The sequence below is a fragment of the Poromitra crassiceps genome (assembly GCF_964638095.1).
Source record: "Poromitra crassiceps genome assembly, chromosome: 29".
Classification (NCBI taxonomy): domain Eukaryota; kingdom Metazoa; phylum Chordata; class Actinopteri; order Beryciformes; family Melamphaidae; genus Poromitra; species Poromitra crassiceps.
This window is the reverse complement of record NC_139641.1, coordinates 17238356-17257964: the sequence shown is the minus strand read 5'-3', so window position 1 is coordinate 17257964 and position 19609 is coordinate 17238356. Positions and strand designations below refer to the sequence as shown.

At 44.0% G+C, this 19609-nt stretch overlaps 1 protein-coding gene across 2 annotated transcripts in view; it reads right to left on the bottom strand.

The window, feature by feature from the left end:
* Positions 1–575: 575 nt before the first annotated feature.
* The window catches only part of LOC310799990 (double-strand-break repair protein rad21 homolog A-like), a 40622-nt gene continuing 21588 nt past the window's right edge, over positions 576–19609 (bottom strand). For both annotated transcript variants that reach the window (XM_083662590.1, XM_083662589.1), the window contains exons 6-14: positions 18005–18202; positions 15570–15695; positions 15158–15283; positions 14246–14469; positions 10607–10763; positions 7295–7443; positions 5621–5806; positions 2718–2798; positions 576–1547 (exon numbers count right to left, since the gene is read on the bottom strand). In XM_083662590.1, the coding sequence (XP_083518716.1) occupies positions 1356–1547; positions 2718–2798; positions 5621–5806; positions 7295–7443; positions 10607–10763; positions 14246–14469; positions 15158–15283; positions 15570–15695; positions 18005–18202 (1439 nt within the window). In that variant the 3' untranslated portion in view covers positions 576–1355. The remainder of the gene's footprint in view (positions 1548–2717; positions 2799–5620; positions 5807–7294; positions 7444–10606; positions 10764–14245; positions 14470–15157; positions 15284–15569; positions 15696–18004; positions 18203–19609) is intronic.

The following is a 19609-nucleotide window of genomic DNA, read 5'->3' as shown; positions in this document are numbered from 1 at the left end:
GCTGTGAACGCTGAAGGAATGCGTGCCCGTCCGCATGTCCTCGAGTGCCCACCGCCCGGGTGGGGTCGTCAAAAGGGCCTTTCTGTGTGGAGTTTGCATGTTCTCCCCATGCCTCCCGGGGGTTTCCTTCATATAGGAACCCCCTTCACCAAAACATGCAATATCCTGGTTGCTAATGTGGTTCCTCCTCTGGTCGCCTTTCGGAGGGAGGGGAACTGGTTGGAATAGCGTGAACCTCCCACGTGCTATGTCCTACCAGTGAAGCTTCCTCTGTCAGGTGAAAAGAAGCGGCTGGCTAACTGCCCATGTCTCGGAGGAAGCATGGAGCCAGTTTCGGCTCTCCCCAGATCGGCAGAGGGTGGAGCAGCAACCAGGATAAATAAATTTAATGGGGGATAAAAATGGGATTAAAAAAAAAAAAAAAAAAAAGTTAAAGTTCAGTTAACAAATGAGTGACACAAAGGCTATTTCCTTTATGGAATCCTAATTAAATCCTCATATCTTGCTTCATAATCAGCCCAGTGATGAAGACCATCTTAATGAATAAATCATAGCTGGTTACCAAGTACTTAAAACAATTTTATTTCAAATCTTTACAGATGTATCACAACTAGGAGTTATCCGAGGACTAAAAATGTGGGATACTGAACTTATCTGCAACAAGTACATGACCTACTTACATAATGCAAAAAGGTGAATACCGTAAGCATAATAATGTAGAGGTACAAAAGAAATGATTGATAAACTGAATTATACATCTGAGGCATGATATTTAATGCCAGTTAAGATTTAACCAATTAACCAACAGATGAACCTTTTTCTTTATGATATAGTATCATGAAAGCCTAAGTGCAACGAGAAAGAGGGAGAGGTTACACTTTTAGTTTTGATAAAACAGTACCTTTCCATAACATGAACAGTGTGAATATGTGATTTCTTCAGAAAATAAAGGGCTCTTCATCTAAAACCTGCAAGATTTTAGACAGGAGAGGGGGGCGGTTGGTACAAAGTTAGGCAAATTTATGGAATGAGGAGACAGTGGAAATTTAACTTAAAAAAGAACAAGAGGAAACAAAATCTATGAGTTGCTCCAAAGCTTACATAATGGGTGACTGGAGGAAAAAAAGTTGCTTTATAAATATAAACATACCTCACTCCGTTTGAAGAAACCAACTGAATACTGCATGATTCCAAGTTTACAGTAAAATCCTTTAAAAAAAAGAGTTTCCGACCCCCTTCCTCACCCGCCCGAACTACAACACAAGTTGGGCCAACAAGAAAACACAAAATAAAAGAGAAAAAGTCCAGTAATAAAAAATAAAAAAAGTATTTCTGTGTGTCTGTTTTTCTGGTGTCTAGATGAGGTGGAATCGTGGTCCGGCGGTGGCGACGATGTCACTGTAGCGTTCGATCTGGGTGACCTCGATGGCTTGCTGCTTCTTGAGGACCAGGAAACTGTAAAACTTGGCGGCGGCCTGCTTCCTGTTGTTATTCCGGCACAGTTCCAGCAGGCTGACGGAGTCTGCTCCGGTCTTGGCCATGACGCGCTGTGGGGACAGGAGGAGCACAGGGAGACAATCAGCATCGAGACAGTGCTGTACGTCAAGAGCGGGGACGGGGGGGGGGGGTAAGACCTAAATACAAGAGGGCACATAGGAAACCTCACTCAGCATGAATACTAGTCAGGTTCTCAAAGCAAGAGCAATAGAGAGCCGCAGGGATGACGTATTTTTGTAGTCAGAACGCGGAAGTCCCGGACTTCCTGGTTCTTCACTGTTTCTGTCTATGGGATTTTTGAATGGGTTTTTGCCGCGATGCTTCAAATAAGGTGTCTGGGCAACGCAAGCTTAATCAAACGCGAACCAGAGTTCAGTCGGATAATCTTCACACGTGAGGACCACTTTCATGAGCTTTGTAGCGTAAATGTGAGCCCTAGAAGTAAAAAGCTCGAGCTAAGCTAATCCAGAACTACACACAGAGTGTTGTTGATGTGTGCGCTGCTGTGCACTGATTACCCCGGGCTGAACCAGGTGAGGGAAAGAGAATTTCCGTGTTCGTCCTTTGAAGTGATGACGTTATTGACGTATAATATCCCCGTCGACTCAACAGTGTAGTCTCATTTAGCCGTTTGCTAGCTAGCCGCCCTTTTAACGGCACGTAAAAGCTTCAAAACTCATAAAATATCATGTGTGAAGATGATATTACTAAACACTGGTTCGCGTTTGATTAAGCGTGTGTTCCCCAGAGACCTTATTAGAAGCATCGCACCAAAAACCCATTCAAAAATCCCATAGGTCAGTAACCCTAAACAGTGAAGAACCAGGAGCGTTAGCATCGATGATTTCCGGACTCGTTCCTGCGGCTCTCTCTGCTTTCATCCAGTGGTTCTCAAATACTTTGAGGACAGTTTGGGACCAGGTTTTATTGGAGGGAGGGGGTTTGTGATAGGCAGGGTTCACCACTGCTCAAAGGGGTGGTCCTAAGTGAGTGAGGCACTGTCGAGTGATGAAGTTCTCTAGCTTACTGGTTCTCAAAGTGGGGTCCGAGACCCCCAGGGGTCCTTGAGGGGGTTCCAGGGGGTCCCCAGCACAAAGGGGAATCATTTATTTTCACAATAATTCCACCCATAAGTAACACAGTAACATGCAGTAAAAATTTGAAGACGTTTGGGAGCCACCACACACACACACACACACACACACACGGTGTTTGCGTACCTGGAGGCCGTGCAGCATCTGCTGCGTTCTCTTGTTCCATCTCTTCTCCTCCTGGTCCTGACCCTCCTGCCCCTCCTCGTCCTGAGGACAACACACACAGTGATGAGCACAAACAACAACAACACACACATACATACGCACAGTCAATTCAAACCACGTCTAGTACCAAGGCCTAGTAGTTATTTATTTTTTCCTGTTGCGTTTCATTTGCTTTTGATTAGTGTTTTTTTTCTTATAGCACATTAAGGGTTGTGCTTTGAACAGAAAGTGATCGATAAAAAGCAATACTGTTCAATGTTTGTCAACTCCTGATGAAAACAGAATTGTGCAGAGAATCATTTTCCCAGTGTGTAGGTAATACAGGTAATGTATGTACAGGGAATCTTTTGTAATGATAGATTTCAAGCACTTTTCAATCACGAATCATTTCAAAATGACGGGCCAATACGTGATCCTCCCACGTGCTACATCCTACCGGTGAAGCTCCCCGTGTCAGGTGAAAAGAAGCGGCTGGCTACTGCGCATGTGTCAGAGGAAGCATGGTGCTAGTCTTGGCTCTCCCCAGATCGGCAGAGGGTGGAGCAGCGACCCAGGCAGCATGGGGATAAACGAATACCTTTTTTACATCAAAAGTCCCACTAGTACACGTGTTTTTGTTACCCAGGAAAGCAGCAGCATGGCCTTTTAAACTTTTAAATCACACTCTCAACCCGCGTTTCTCCACCGCTGCCGGCTCTCTCTTCCTCCTCCCTTCTCCCTTCTTCTCTCACTGCGCTGTGTCAGGCCAGCCAAAACAAAATGGAAACTTCCAGGTAAAAATGACAAACTAATGTCATTTAGGGCGGGTTCACACCAGAAAGTCCGGGTCCTTGGTTCAGTCCGGGTCCTTGGTTCGGGCCAGAGAAGAGGATGATACATTGTTTTGTTTTTCAGCTGGTTGGGTTTGCGTTCACAAGGCCAAAATCCACTAGTCCTGCCCACACGATCCAAAGTCACGTGGGCAGAAATCTCCTTCTGTTATTGGCCACACTGACTTCCTCCCCACAGTTTACGTTGAGGCCATCGGCCACTGTTGATGACGTGTCACTATGCGACACCCAGTTACTTCATGTCAGAAAATAAAGATGGACGCACGTCGTTTAACCAGTCAACTTATGTCTGTTTATTTAGACAATTATATGAATATCAATAGAACAGTAAACATTACAGACTCCACGTTTGTCCCCTGCCACTAGTCATTTTTGTCTGTTTGTGATGCCGCTGGTAACGAGACGAGATAAGCTAGCTAACTGCTACAGCTAGCAAGCAGCTTCTTCTTCCGCGGTAGGGTCAAAAAATCAACACAAAAAATCACGTGCTTCCTCCGACTAGTCCGGGTGGGGTTCACACCAGAAATGGGCCGCTCCAGAGTTCGCTTGAGAGCGGACCGAGACCACCTCTCACAGGCGAACCAGAGCGCGGTTTTTAGTCCGCACCAGAGTTCGAGTAGGAGCGTTCACACCGACCCTACGGACCGTACTAAAGGGGAAAGGTCCGATAGACCGGACTAAACAAGGCTGGTGTGAACCCGCCCTTAAACAAGTAAATAGCCTGACTGATGCACGCCACGTTGGAGGAGAAAAAGGTGTTTCAACAAACGAAGCAGCAAACATCGTATTAAAATACTCGTTGTGATGTTAAGATGTTAAGATGACATAAAATGGCTGTAAGCATGACTCAAAACGTCTTAACGTTACAATGAGGGTTTTATTTTTGAGAGCGCTAAAGCGGACGACATACTTACATTCTAGCTGACTTGATGCTGTCTGTGCCTGGGCTGTGAGGTGCACTCGTGCATGAGAGATGCTTTTGTTTCTCGGCATATACCGTCAATGTAAAATAATTAACCGTTAACAGTCGAATTTCAGGCTGTGGCGATCACTGAATCTCACTGACTCACGCTGGAATTGTGGGCCAATAATTCACAGAGATGTTCATATAGACCTTATTTGATTGACGTCACTCACGTACTGGCACGCCCACCGCCGCCATATTGTCAACATATCGCTGCAGCTCTCAAGTGACAGCCTATGTGAGAGCAGCGTTTATAGGAAGCTAGCCGCCGTTAGCGTTACCTGTATCGTTCCAATTGTGTTCGGATGGTGACCTGCGTTAGCCATGGCTGTAGTAATGACAGCAATAAAGTCCCCGTGGTTTGTTTCTATCTCTACCGTCCACAGACGTGAAGGGAGCGAGACGGAGGATACGTCAGCAGCACAGGAGATGTGTGGATAGTTAGGAGAGACAGGTGAAACTTTCTGACAGCTCCTCACAGCAAAGTCTGTTCACCTCGTTTTTTCTTTTGTTTATTATTACAGGCATTAACGGCAGCATACAAACAACTCTGGGGTTTTTATTGCTGTCATTACCATCGCTATTTTGTAATGGAACAGAAACGACAATAAGGCTGTTACTAGTTGTCAGCTGCAGCGCTGTGTGCGCGCAGGACGGTATGTCAACAATATGGTGCCGTCCAGGGTTAGCCAATAAGGACTATACCTGTCTCATAAGTCCTCTAATGCAAATGTGTTTCCCGTCGTGCCTACACATCGGAATGAATCATTATTATTATCATCATAAACAAACTTCATAAGCATTTCTAGGTGCTAAGGTGACCAGCACACAGGTGACCAGCAATGACACAGTGCAGTGCGGAGAGTGAGAAAGTGTATCAAGCTTGGCAAGGCAATTTGAAGATGACAGAGCGCACAAGGCTCAAACTCAAGGATTCCGGTAGGCTAAATTCAAGCTTTTTTTTTTAAGGATCTCTTTATAAATCCAAGCACTTTCCAGTACTCAATTATTATTATTTTTATTCAAGCACTTTCCAGACGGGTGGCGACCCTGTGATGTGTGGTCCTCACCTCCTCTTCATCGCTCTCGTCCTTCTTGTCCTTGCTCTTCTCCTCCTCCAGCAGGTCGAGCTCAGGGACGAGCTGGGTGAGGTTGAGGCTGGCCTCCTCAGGGGGCAGCTCCACCTGGGGCATGTCTAACCTCGGACACAAGAGGGAGCTGTCAGCCGCCGGCTGCTGCGCCTCCAAGGGAGCCACCTGAAACACAGACGGGACACATGCCAGTCAGAACAGTCTATTGATGACCATTTTATTGTTATTTCCCCCCTGTTTGATAAGCATTTCCCCTAAATTCATTTTTTAGAATGACTACTAGAAGAATTTCACTAAAACATCTTATCCAATTTCTCCATTACGCCGGGATTCCACTGAGTGCATTTGCATTGCGGCTGTGCTCCGGTTTAGCTCTGTGCTCCGCCAACACTAACCGGCTGCGTGCAGAGCACGTCACGGCTCCGCTCCGCCAGACAGCTGGAGTGACGAGACCGACAAGTTCTCGCGGTGAAATCGCACGAGACAATTTGCATGTTGGATAAATACAACAACAAACAGACAGAAGATCATTGTTCCCAACTGGAGAAGCAGAGGAGGGGTGGACTTGCTTGGTGTTGTCCTTGTAAAAAGGATGTGTCGTGTCATATATTATTTTGTGGTTTTCCACTTCAATGATTCACTTTTCCTCATCCATGTTTGTCCTCTGGCTTGATATTGAATGCTGTAAACACCTCTGCCCTGTTGACTCCAGGCCTGGCTCCGCCCAACTTGCTGCGGCTTTGCTCCGACATCCGTGAAAAATAGAAGCCTTGCGTATCTGCTTCGGAGAGCTCCAGATCGTCAGAGCTGGGACGGAGTAGACACCCAACGCAGCGGAGTAGGTGGGAGTTGAGACAATGATTAGAGTGGAAACGTATCGGCTCCGAAAGCCGTACCGGAGCGCAGACGGACCGAACACAGACTCAGTGGAATTTGGGCGTTAGATACAAATAAGACAAGTGTGTCTGTTTATAAAAATAAAAAAAGCCATCCTAACTCAACTCATTTGGAACGGTAAGCAACTGTAGAATTGGAAATCAGGTAAACACTGGATTTCTCTCTGCCACACATCAGCACCACTCCTACAACAATTTTAGTTTTTTTTAATGATCGAACTTTGACCCCATCGCTGGAGCAAAGCAGGACAACCTCGACGATTCTGCGCCAAAGAGCTTAAATGGATAAGAACTGAAGGCTAATCGGTTGTTCCGCTCAGTGGTTCCACTGAGACATCAAGGCGGGAGCTCTGTTGCAAAAAAAACCACCATCAATACTCTTTGTCTGCTACATCTGGGTACCTACACCGGCAACCGCTTAATGTTAAAGACCCTGGAAACCGAAATTCTGTTCCTGTTCCTGAAATTCTTGAATCCTGTTATGAATCCGTGGGGTCTTTTGTAATATTCGGGCTAAAAACCGAAGCTCAGACCACGTACGTCTCTTCTTTATTTACAGAATTCACGTCTGCACTCATTGTTTCGACTTGCGGGTTAACTTACAACCTGTTCCGGGTTCCTTCCTGTCCCCCTTGCTTGCGTGACGTCGGCAATAAATACTTACAGAATACTTTAGCATCTGCACAGGCAATGAAATAATAAAAAGCTACATTTAAAACTAAAATGTGTGAGGACAAGGAGCAGCGCTTGTACTCACAGCAGGCTGAGCGCCCTCCTTCTCCAGGCTCTTGCGTTTGACACCGCGGGGGGTGGCAGGAGGGGGCATGACCGTCTCGTCCAGGGTGGTCCTGCTGCCCTCCATGGCAGAAGCTCCCAGCATGCTGGGCTCCTCCATGATAGTCTGGTCTGAGGAGCGGAGGACAGGTGAGACAACAAAGACAGTGTGAATATTGGACATATTGTACATCTTAAAATAATACCTTTGCATTCAACATTGAATGTTTCACAAAATTAGAGCCCGACCGATATATCGGTTCGCGATATTATCGGCCGATATTGGCCGATTACCGATATATCGTATCGGCTGATATGGTGCGCCGATATTGCAGATTTATTTTTATTTTTTTAAGTTATAGACAGCATGTTGTGTATATTTGATATTTTTTCTTAACTATTTGTTCTATTGTGTTTTTGTATTTCTAGTTATTTATAATTATTAAATTCCCAGTTAAGTTTACTGTTTCATTGCATTGAGTTTATTAATAAGCTGTAAAATATCCTGCCTACATTACATATTTCAATTCATGTCAACTCATATCTTTGTCAAGTGTTTGATATTTGAGGGTTGCTGATGTGGTGCCTCCTCCGGTCGTTAAGGGCGCCTGTTCGGAGGGAGGGGAACTGGTTGGAATATAGCGTGATCCTCCCACGTGCTATGTCCTACCGGTGAAGCTTCCCCTGTCAGGTGAAAAGAAGCGGCTCGCTAACTGCCCATGTCTCGGGAGGAAGCATGGAGCCAGTTTTCGGCTCTCCCCAGATCGGCAGAGGGTGGAGCAGCAACCAGGATAAATATAAATTAAAAATCGGGGGAAAAATATAAAAAAAAAGAAAGGATGCATCTTGGTTTGACCCATGGTTAACAAGTACAGAATCTGTACAGACCACGTGTCAGCTGGACAGCAATGCTGAGTGAGGCACTGAGTGATGACGTTCTCTAGATCGGTGGTTCTCAAAGTGGGGTCCGGGGATCCCCAGGGGTCTTTGAGGGGGTGTCCAGCAAAAAAGGGAATAATGAATTTTCATTCTCATTCCTTCCATAAGCAACACAATGACAGAATGTAGGACTATTTTGATCATGGGTCTCATACTCTTTCTGTAATAAAACATCTGAAAGCTAAAAGCTTGTCAAATGAGGGTCTGTGGTCTAATTTATGTCAGTTTAGTGCTCCTTGATGTGAAGAACCTTGAACAGCACAGCTGTACCACAACACACACACACACACACACACACACACACACACACACACACACACACACACACACAGAGTGTGTGTCTGGATTCCACTTGGAGTTGGAGGACATGGGGAGAGAAAGAAGCAACTCTCTCTATTTAAAGCACACGTGGGCAAAATGCGGCCCCGGCCCCTGGACCATCTCAATCCGGCCCCCCAACGTCCTCAGGAAAACAAAACAACCCCCAAAAAGTCAATAAAAGACAGCATTATATTAATAAATCTCATCCGCTACAGCCATTTGATTTGTATCACTATGATATCGGTTACTATGTAAATCAGTTTGGCCCTCTGGTTTAAAGCATAGACTGTAAATGAAACAAAAATGACCGCAGTGAAGTTAGTTTTAGGTTGGATATTAGAGCAGCCTACTGTACTGTACTGTCTGCACAATATGAGGAAAATCTGCCATGTGTGATAATAACATTGTTCAATATAGCGATGACGATACAACTTGCGATAAACAAATATTAGTACAGTATGTATATTAGCTATACAGTTCCTATGTCTTTCTGCTTTAATAATGCTAACATAGACCCTAAACATAGCCTGTGCCCACTGAATAAAGAAATGAAATACACACTGACTCTAGCTGAAACTACACACAGCGTGTTTGGGCTTTGGCGGAGCGCACTGTTGCAAGGGAAAGGTGTACGCTGGATTTACAACACAAGACAAAATGATCGCATGCCGAGTGTGAATGCATGACGTGTTTCAGGCAGTCTTTGTGACGTGTTTATTGTGCATGTTCACATTGCGATGATGATGATGAAAATACGATTAATTGTGCAGCCCTAGTCTGCACTTGTCTTGATATGCGTTTGTTTTTGTTCGGCCGGCGTCCCCGTTTGGTGGAGTTTGTTATTATAACCTGATAACATCAACGCATTAAGGTGCATGCATTACTCTCCGTTCACAAAAGTCATGTTACTCGCTTCGAGTTGGACCGCACAAATTCTTGGCGGGTTGAGGCAAATATCGCATCATTCGCGCCGCGAAACTTCGCCTCATTCGTGCCGCCCGGGGCGAAATGGTGTGTGCTCGTTGACTTTGTATGTGAACTCGCTGCACAGATTTGCAAAACCACGTTTTGGTCTGAAAGCAGTTTTAGTCTGACGAGTGCTTATAAAGAAATGTATTGACCAAATCACCGTGACGTCACCATGTAAACAACATTTACTTCCGGGTACCACTTCGGGAAGGCGGCAGGTTTAAATGTGCGTGTTGTCAAATAAATGCTGTCAAACCCTCTCGTTGTTTTCGGCCGACTACTTTCAATTTAAATGTTCAAACGGTTGGTAAACATGCTTGTCCGACGTATCTAGCCTTTCTTCTGTGTTTGTTTCATGTAGTGTTAGCTAGCTAATAACGTTTGTTTACAACTGTCAAACTCGCTGTTTTTTTGCAGACTCGTTGTGAGCTAACGTTACAGACAGAGCAACTGACGCCACGTTAATTTAATTTAATTTTAAGTCTAGTCTGGTCTGGTCTGGTCCAACAGGTAAATTAGCTAGTCTGGTCTCCACTAACGTTAGTGAAAGTGTTGTTATGAATGATATTGAACAACAACACAACACGAACGAACCATTTTTGTCTTCTTTGTCTGTTTTTGTCTTCAACACGTCAGTTTGTGCCGTTCACCGCCATTATGATGTGTGGACCCCAGGAAGTAAATGTAAACATCCCCGCTGATTTGGTCAATTGAGCTGATTTAGAACAAGCAGTCACACACTGCCGGCGCCGTTTTGGGACATGGCCTCTGTCGATACAAACGGACGGATTTCACTTAGTCTATATTCCTGACTGACAGCTGTGATGGCCCCTCCCACATCTGACTGACAGCTGTGATGGCCCCTCCCACATCTGAGTGACAGCTGTGATGGCCCCTCCCACATCTGACTGACAGCTGTGATGGCCCCTCCCACATCTGACTGACATCTGTGATGGCATGTCTCAGTTGGGACCCTCCCGCCTCTCTCTCTCACACACACAGTACTGATGACATCTCTGCACTGGGAGAAGAAGACCTCCACCTCATCTCTGCCAGAACATCTTACCAATAACATCTCTGTGTGTCTGACTCATGGCCTCCTCTCGAGGCACCTCTGGGTTCTCCAGCTCTTTGAGGAACTCGTCCAGACTGTCCGCCTCGCCGCCCTTCCTCCTCTTCCTCAGCTCGTCTGGCACCAGAGGCGTCAGGCAGCGCGTAAACATCTGTCAGCACAGAGATCATAAGAGTTCAAACTTTAGAGGTAGGAGGAGGTGGAGGAGGAGGAGGAGGAGGAGGAGGAGGAGGAGGAGGAGGAGGAGGAGGGGCACAGGGATAAAACCAAAACTACACTCAAGTTCAGCAATGTTTGTTTTGCTCCCTTCTACCGTCTTCTACTCATGATGCACTGCATGAGTGCATCAGATGCACTGGCGCTCTTGTGTTTAGTCCGGTTTGCTTTCACACAACAAAGGAACCGTGCCAGGGTTCACTTGGAAGCTAACCGAGACCAACGTTTTCAAGCGGACCAGAGTTTGTTTGTTTGTTGCGCCCCAGAGTTGGTTTGCGCTTTCACACCACCCCAAACGAAGCGCGGTATCCTGAGGAAACGAACTCTGGCGCGGTTAAAGCGGGATGTTGCATTTACCCGCATGCACATCGTTTGACCATTTTTTGCAATTTATAACTGTATGAAACACCATAAAACCAGAGGAGAATCCCCATTTCTTCTGCTTCTCTATGGAGCCCTAGGCTCAGGTTGTCCGAGTGTATGGTAGAGCTGCACGCGCTGTGTTTTGCTAGTCTGCGTTCGGGGCAAGACTTAGCGATAGGCCAATTGCTGAATAAAAGTCACACATATTAATGTAAAGTGGTGTCTAATAGAAAGTTAAAAATAATCGATTATAAGATGCATCGCGATGCGGAGGTGCACGATTCTGCATCGATTCACAAATGCCAAAAATCGATAACAATTTTTTTTTATATATAATGAAATAAAATAATGGAAGTACATGCAGTTGTTTATTTTAATTATGGATCATAATTCAAATGCAATTCCAAATGCACTTTTATTTTAAAAGTAGCCACACAGTGAGAAAAAAGAAAGTGAGAAAAAAGAAATCATGTATTGCGGAAAAAAAGTGATGCATCGAGATGCATCGATAATCGTAATCGAATCGAATCGTAGCCCTCTGAATCGTAATCAAATCGAATCGTGAAGCCAGTGAAGATTCACAGCCCTAGTGTCTAACCTGCATCATGCTCTTTAAATTTACTGTCATCGAGGAGTAAAGAAACCAGAAAATATTCACATTTAAGAATCTGGAATCAAAGAATTTTGACTTTTCTTTCTTTCTTAAAAAATTACTTAATTATCAAAATAGACTCATTTAAAAGTTGACAACTAATCGATGAATCATCGTAGCTCTAATCAGGGTTGATTTTTGGGGAGACAAGTGACAGCCGTGGCATGTTCTTAAAACAGTAGGGGTGTCACGATACACTAATTTCACGATACGATACGATACACGATATTGGGTTCACGATACCGATACGATATTTTAACAATATTTGTTTTAACAAAAGTAAATAATTTTTATGTATTTACCGTAAATTCCGGACTATAAGGCGCACCGGTCTATAAGCCGCACCTTCAAAGGTGACTATTTTTTTCTTATATAAGCCGCACCGGTCTATAAGCCGCGGGTGTTTTGATGTTTAATTACCATATGTAAGGGTTCGTGCACAGAGGGGATTGTCGGAAAAGAGATGGCTGTTTGGGGAAGCTCCCATTTATTAACATTTCAACAAAACAAGTTGCATATTTGCATAACGTATTCAAGTGTTACCATTTAGTGCAATAGTAGCTACAGAACATGTACTGTGCTGTGTAAATTTAGGGGTCCTTGGCATGAAAAAGGTTGAAAACCACTGATCTACATTATAGCCTACAGTAGTACCATAACAAAAAACAAAGCTTACAGCGCTTGACGAGGCAATATCAATGGCTAAATTAAATGTGTTTTTTTTTAAGTGCAAAATAAAGTGCCTGTAACACGACAGTAAGCGCGTAAGCCTAAAGTTGCAGTAACACGGCTGCTTAAAATATACGGTAATCAGCCTACCAGAAAAGTCATTAATCCTCGTCTTCATCTTTTAGGCTAAGGTGCAGTACACGGCTGTAACCAGAAAAGTCAAGTCATTAATCCTCATCTTCGTCTTCTTCCTGCGTACTAAAACCACCAAAGTCCTCATCTTCAGTGTCGGAAACGAACAGGCTCAGGGTGGCTTCGTCAGCCACTCTCCTCTCTCCTTCGTTGTCGCTCTCAAAACCAACGAACTCCTCTTCGTCACTGTCGGAATCGAACAGCCTCTGAAGGCCCTCAGCTGGCGGCGTCCTCCTCTTCATCACGCAGCAGTCCAGCCTTTCGGAACCCGTTGTTGATCGTGGATGTTTTGACACTCCTCCACGCTGTCAGGATCCACTGGCAAACTTGAGCCTTCAGTCGGATCTGAACGGCACCTCGGCCGTCTGCTCTCTGTGTCAACACCCTGATGCCAAGGTTACGTGCTGCTACTCGATTTCCTTCTTTCCTTCTTCTTCTCGCCGCCATCGTCGTAACACAGCCAGTTCTCCATCTTTTGAAGCATGATGTTAGATTACAACGAGCTAGTTGTGTGGCTTAGCCTTCCAAAATGTTGCTGTTAGTTTTTTAGAATGTAATACATAGAATTGGGAATGTTACATTCAATTTCATTCAGACTGTCTTTCAGGCTCAATCGCTGCCTTTTTCCCCCCGGAGCGAGGGAGGAGGGAGGAGGGAGGGTGTTTTACCGTAGTGGCTGAGAGAGCGTAGTGGCACAGTGCTCCAATCAGGTCGCGAGGCACATTTTTTGCAACATCATCCAATCAGGGTCTCGCTCTCGTAATGTCTGTCTTGCTCTCGTTCTGCCTCATACCAACATCCATAGATTTTGGAGGTTCCCGAGTGGCCGTTTGCTGAAAAAATCCATAGAAAAGCTGCACCGTTATATAAGCCGCAGGGGCCAAAAAAGGCCAAAAAACGGGAAAAAAGCCGCGGCTTATAGTCCGGAATTTACGGTATTTATTATTTATTTAACCATGTGAGTCCCGTTGAAATCGAAACCTCTTTTCAAGGGAGCCCTGGGAAAATACTGGAAAAATAGTCTTTCATTTGAAATACACAAAATACAAAACAAATGCTGTTTTTGGAAATTGTTATTATAATAACTAGAAAACAACATGGAAGATAATGCTTCTCTTGCAATAGAATGTGTCACACTGTCGCAAACTAAATGTTTGTTGCATGGTGAAAGAAAAATAAAGTATACAATCTATTTCTTAAATAACTCATGCTCAATGGTCCCTAAACTTATGTAATCTTATGTACCCCTTGAGCTGTTTTGCCATGCCAGTAGTAGTCTGCCCCCTCACTCATGCGTGTTGATTCTGCTAAATTTGTTCTATTATTATTCAGGAGCAAAAAAAAAAAAAAAAAAATTACCGTATTTATTTTTTTACGATATCATTTTTTTCTGACGATATCGATATTGTGACGTTTCGATATCGCGATATATCGTGCGACGAAATATCGTTACACCCCTAGCATGTTTACATGTACACGTTTACATGTGCGTGTTTACATGTACACGTCTGCCCACACACACACACGCGTGCACTTCTGACCTTGAGTAGCCTGGCGTTCCAGAGAGGCTGAGCGGGCAGAGAGAAGAGCTTCTCCACTCCTCCCGTCTCCTTCCACATCATCAGCTTCTTGGTGGGAGGGGCCAGGTCCAGCGTGGTGACGATGTCAGAGTAGTCAGACAGCTGTGCCCTGATGGTCTTACTGTCCAGCTCCTTCACACTGTCCACTATCAGCTTCCTCTTACGCTTCGCCTTCGTCTCTTTCACTGGAGATCAGACACAATCAAACAACATCATCATTATCGTTTGTAGGGATGCACGATATATCGGCAATCATATCGGTATCGGCCGATGTTAGTTAATTTTTATCATATCGGTATCGGTCCGATGTTGCAATGTTAACATCGGTGATCGGTATCAGCCAAATTCTTCACATTGAGATGAAATAATGCAGTAAATCTATGATTTATGGGCTTTTACAAATGTTTTTGAAATAAAGAAATGCATGACTTTTTCAAATTCAGTGTTTACATGTGTTTTTCAGTATGTACAAAATGTTATTATCATAGAAATGTGTTTTTATACAGATCATATCGACATCGGTAAATATCGGTTATCGGCCATAACAGCAATCTTAATATCGGTTATCGGCATCGGCCAAAATTTTCATATCGGTGCATCCCTAATCGTTTGGGTCACCGTTATTATTCATTGTGAATTTCAGGGGTTGACACAGAAAAGGTTTGAGGGTAGACAAAAGATTATTAAAGCAATCGACTGGAATGAATCATTATGTTGTCATTTATATATGTTTTCAAAGAAAGAACAGTCTGGTCATCGCCCCAAAAATGAGGTGTTCAGCTTAGAAAAGTGAATTTAAATAAGGATATATACAAATAAGCATTTATGTATGGAGCGTTACATCTCGACTATAAAATGAAGCAGTTGTCTAACCAGTGATGTCAATGGGCTCCAGGGCGAAGGCCTCCTCCTCGTTGTGAACCAGGGTGGTCTGCTCCGTCTGGTCGGCCATAGCCGGTAGGGGCTCTGCTGGGCCAGAGTCTGGGCTGTCTGGCCCCGCTACACACACACACACACACACACACACGCGTGATTAACGTGTTAACCCTGACAGCCCTAATACGGTATATATATATACACGTATATATATACGTAAATATATATCCATTTACATCACTGGATATATATATCCAGTGATGTAAATGAGATGCAAAATATAAAAAGAAGGCAATTGTGTAAGGAAAGCAAGAATATAGGATCTCCAGTAGAAGAATAGGAAAAGCTGAAATCCTCGTATCACACCCTCCTCGTATCACACCCTGGCTAAATAACAAGCTGTACTCACGTGACTGGAGGTTGTCGAAGTCGTCCTCGTCGTCTCCGTGGTCTGGAGGCATCAGCACGCTCTCTGTGATGGCAGGAGGGTCATCAAAGATGCCTCCTCCATCCTCGTTGCTCAGTAGCTTATCCACTGAGAAGAAAGCACAAAGGAAGACATGTTTACTTTGGAAAGTATCCTCATTGCTCAGTAGTTTATCCACTGAGAAGAAAGCACAAAGGAAGAGATGTTTACTTTGGAAAGTATCCTCGGTGCTCACTCTGAATACTAAACATTTTACTCTACAGCGACAATATTGGTCCAACAACATAATCATATTTGTATCGATAGTACTTTTTATGGCAGCACTATTCACCTTATGTAGCCACGCCCATTTGACCCGGTTGTGTGGCAGTGTCAAAACTTCCGGCTAAAAATAAAATAAAATGGCTGGCTGCTCCAATATCATCTAACTCTGAATTAACTAATAATTTAGCCAATTGTATGTAACATACCAAATAAAAGCAAACGGCAATGTCTAAGAATGCAACGCCATGTAACTGTCTCGTTAAGTCTCGCATTCCAGGGAATTACGTTAACGTCTGCGGGTCTTATAGACGTAAGTAGCTCGAGCGCTCGGAGGAGAGAAGACTATCTGAAGCTTTCTTTGTTGGAGTCCAGGTATGTTTTACAAGAAAGTGCTCGTCATTGTCGACAATAACGTTATCTGACCTGGCTAACAGTGGATACTCTGCTTGCTTGATGTGTACCGGCTCAAAGTAGTAGGCTACGTTCTTTATTTTACCCCCCTGCACTGTCCGCTCCAAAAACAACTCTCTTATTTTGCGCCGTGACCGCCGGAAGTGTTAACAGGACCCTGAAGAATTTGGCCCACTGTAAGGTCTGAACATAAGGTGAATAACAATCAAATAAATGTAAATGTACTTAAAATAAAACAAGAACTTGAAATAAAAACGTGAAAATTTGACTTTCAGGGCGTTCAGGACTCAATGTTTTATGCATTGGCCTTAACCCACACATGGGCAAAATACGGCCCGCGATGGAATTGAGAAAGAAAAAAGAGAAGAAAAATGACAGTGCACCTGAACGCAACATGCAAGATACCAGCTGAATAAGTGTCCAAATGTTCATGTCATTCTGGCCAATACTACTAACTACTAATACTAAAAGGCTAAAAGTAACGGATATAATAATAAGCTTCAGAGGACTATAGCTGTCTGTGGCGAGTTGGTCTGAGGATATTCCCTCTGGAAACCAGCTCCAGAACTGCAATCTGTCTAGCTAGCCAGTTGTGCGTTGCCTTACAAAAACTACTAACGTTATAGTAGTCATGTGCATTTATAGCCTATACTATTCCCCCGACAAACGTTATGCAGACTGCAGCCGTTTGATATGCGGGCGTCATCTTTCAGAACGGATGCTAATTAGGCTACTTCATGGGAATAATTTGCTTTACAAAAAACTGGAACCAAAAGATAAGAATTAGCCTTGTACCTAATAGGCTACATGATGGTGCATCTGTGATCCATAAAGTCGATCAGATGAATATTGAAAGCCTTGTTACCATGCTGCCTGTGGACAACACTTTCCTGTTTTATCACTTTGATCCTTAACGACCGCAGCACGTTGGCTGGCGGACATCGGCAATGTTTGGTTGTTGAATGAATTCGTTCATCATACAGTAGCCTAGGCTACACTAACCTATGAAAATATTCATTTGGGCTACTAGAGGAGCTGGGTGGAAATGCCTCCGCTCGCCTTTCAATCCGGGAGCGGTGGATGTCACCTGAAAGCACACCCCAGGACGGGAATGTGGCGGTGTGTGAAAGCAATTTCTGTGGCGAGGCTGCCGGCTTTGCGGGCCTTCTGAACTGCAATATTGCGCGATCTGTGTGTGAAAGCGGCTAGACACTGCTGGCATTAGCCTTTGCTCACACCATAGGCAGAACTGATGCTTGATGCTCACGCGGAAACGTGAGCTCACACGGAACACGCGCATGTAGGCCCATTTAAAGCGCTTTGGATGAAAGCGCTATATAAATGCAATCTAGGGGTGCACCGATCACGTTTTTTGATCACCGATATATAAACTCCTCAAAAAAAGTTTGGAAACGTTATTTCGGTCGATTATCTCTCCCCTTTAATAATACCAATTGGCACTGTATTTTATATCGTTGGAAAGCCTGATTAGTGATAGGGCTTTTTTTTTATAAAAAAAAAAAAGAAAAAAAGAAAAAAAAGAATAATATAAAAAGATATCGGCAATCAGCCGAAATATCGGCAATCAGCCGATCGCATATTTGAGGTCAAAATCGGCCGATACAGATTGCTTGCCGATCACTAATGCAATCCATTTACCATTTACGCGCGTGGGTGGTGTGACAACGGCTAGGAGGAGGTTCAGAGTCAGACACACATCATAGCCCACAGTCCCTCCTTACCTAGCATTCCCCCGTCACTGTTGCTCATGGGGTTGTCTCCAAAGTCGTCGTACTCCTCCATGTGGTTGGACTTGTCTACGAGGGGAGCTGGGCCAGGCTCCGCCTCCAGCAGCAGGTTGGAGGCTGTGGCTCCGTGCATGATGTCATCCTCAAACTCACCGTCGCGCATCATCTCACGGTCGTCCATACCAAAGTCAGCTGCAAACGTACAACAGCTTTGGATTATACAAGATTCAGATTCAGATTCATTTATTAAGGCACAACAAAGTCGGCAGAATTTGCTTTCGGTACAGCAATTGTTAAGCACATGAATATTGTGTCGGCATGAGACATTACAGTACACAGACATATGGCACCATAAATACAGAACATTCAACATATACATTGCTGGAGAGGTATGCAGTGAGGTTTCAGAGGTGAGTGGAGTTCAGAAACCTGATGGCAGTGGGGAAAAAACTGTTTTTGAATCGGGTTGTTTTGGTGGAAATGGATCTGTAGCGCCGTCCAGAGGGCAACAGTTGGAACAGGTGGTTAGCTGGGTGAGATGGGTCAGAAACTATTTTTTGTGCTCTTGTGATTGTCCGTTTATGGTAGAGAGTGTCTAGTGATGGGAGTGGGGTACCTAAGATTTTTGAAGCTTTTTTTATTATTCGTTGGAGTTTGTTGCGTGAGTGACTGTCCAGATTGCCGTACCAGATGTTATGCATGAGGTGAGGATGCTTTCTAGGATGGCTGTATAGAACTGGAGGAGCAGATTGCATTTTACTTTGAATATTTTGAGCTGCCGGAGGTGAAATAGTCTTTGATTGGCCTTTTTGATTATGTGACCGGTGTTATTGGGAATAGGTGCTTTTAGGTTACCGTAAATTCCGCACTATAAGCCGCACCGGAGTATAAGCCGCAGCAGCAAAATTGCCTGTTTGTTACATATATAAGCCGCACCGGACTATAAGCCGCGGGTGTTTTAATGTTTTTTTTTTTTTTTTTTTTTAATGTTTAATTACCATATGTAAGGGTTCATGCACAGAGGGGATTGTCGGGAAAGAGATGGCTGTTTGAGGAAGCTCCCATTTATTAACATTTCAACAAAACAACATAACACAACACCACCTGTGTTTTTTTTTACAGTGCACACAGTGTCCGCGGTGTGGTGAAAAGAGGGCAAGAGAGGAAATTAAAACAGAAGTGGATTTATAGTTAGAAAGAGTGCTAAAAAAGAGAGATTTTTTTTTTTTTTTTTGGAAAAAATCCATAGATAAGCCGCACCGTTATATAAGCCGCAGGGCCAAAAAACGGGGAAAAAGCCGCGGCTTATAGTCCGAAATTTACGGTATTTGAATAAACATAATCTTCGGGGACAAATCACTGCTATGATTCTCTTTCATGTTGATGTAGAGGTGTGTGTGTCTGTACATAGGAAATAAAAGTATGTGATAGTATTTCATGGTTGCATGGGTGCCTTGTGTAGTTGTTCAGTAAAATGATGTTGCAAAAACCCTCCTGCCTTAATCCGAATTGATTTTGTGTTTGTCTATAATGGGGTTTCCATCCAAATGTATCGCATAATTCAAGCGAATTTTGTGAAAATCCGCAAAATAAAATGCG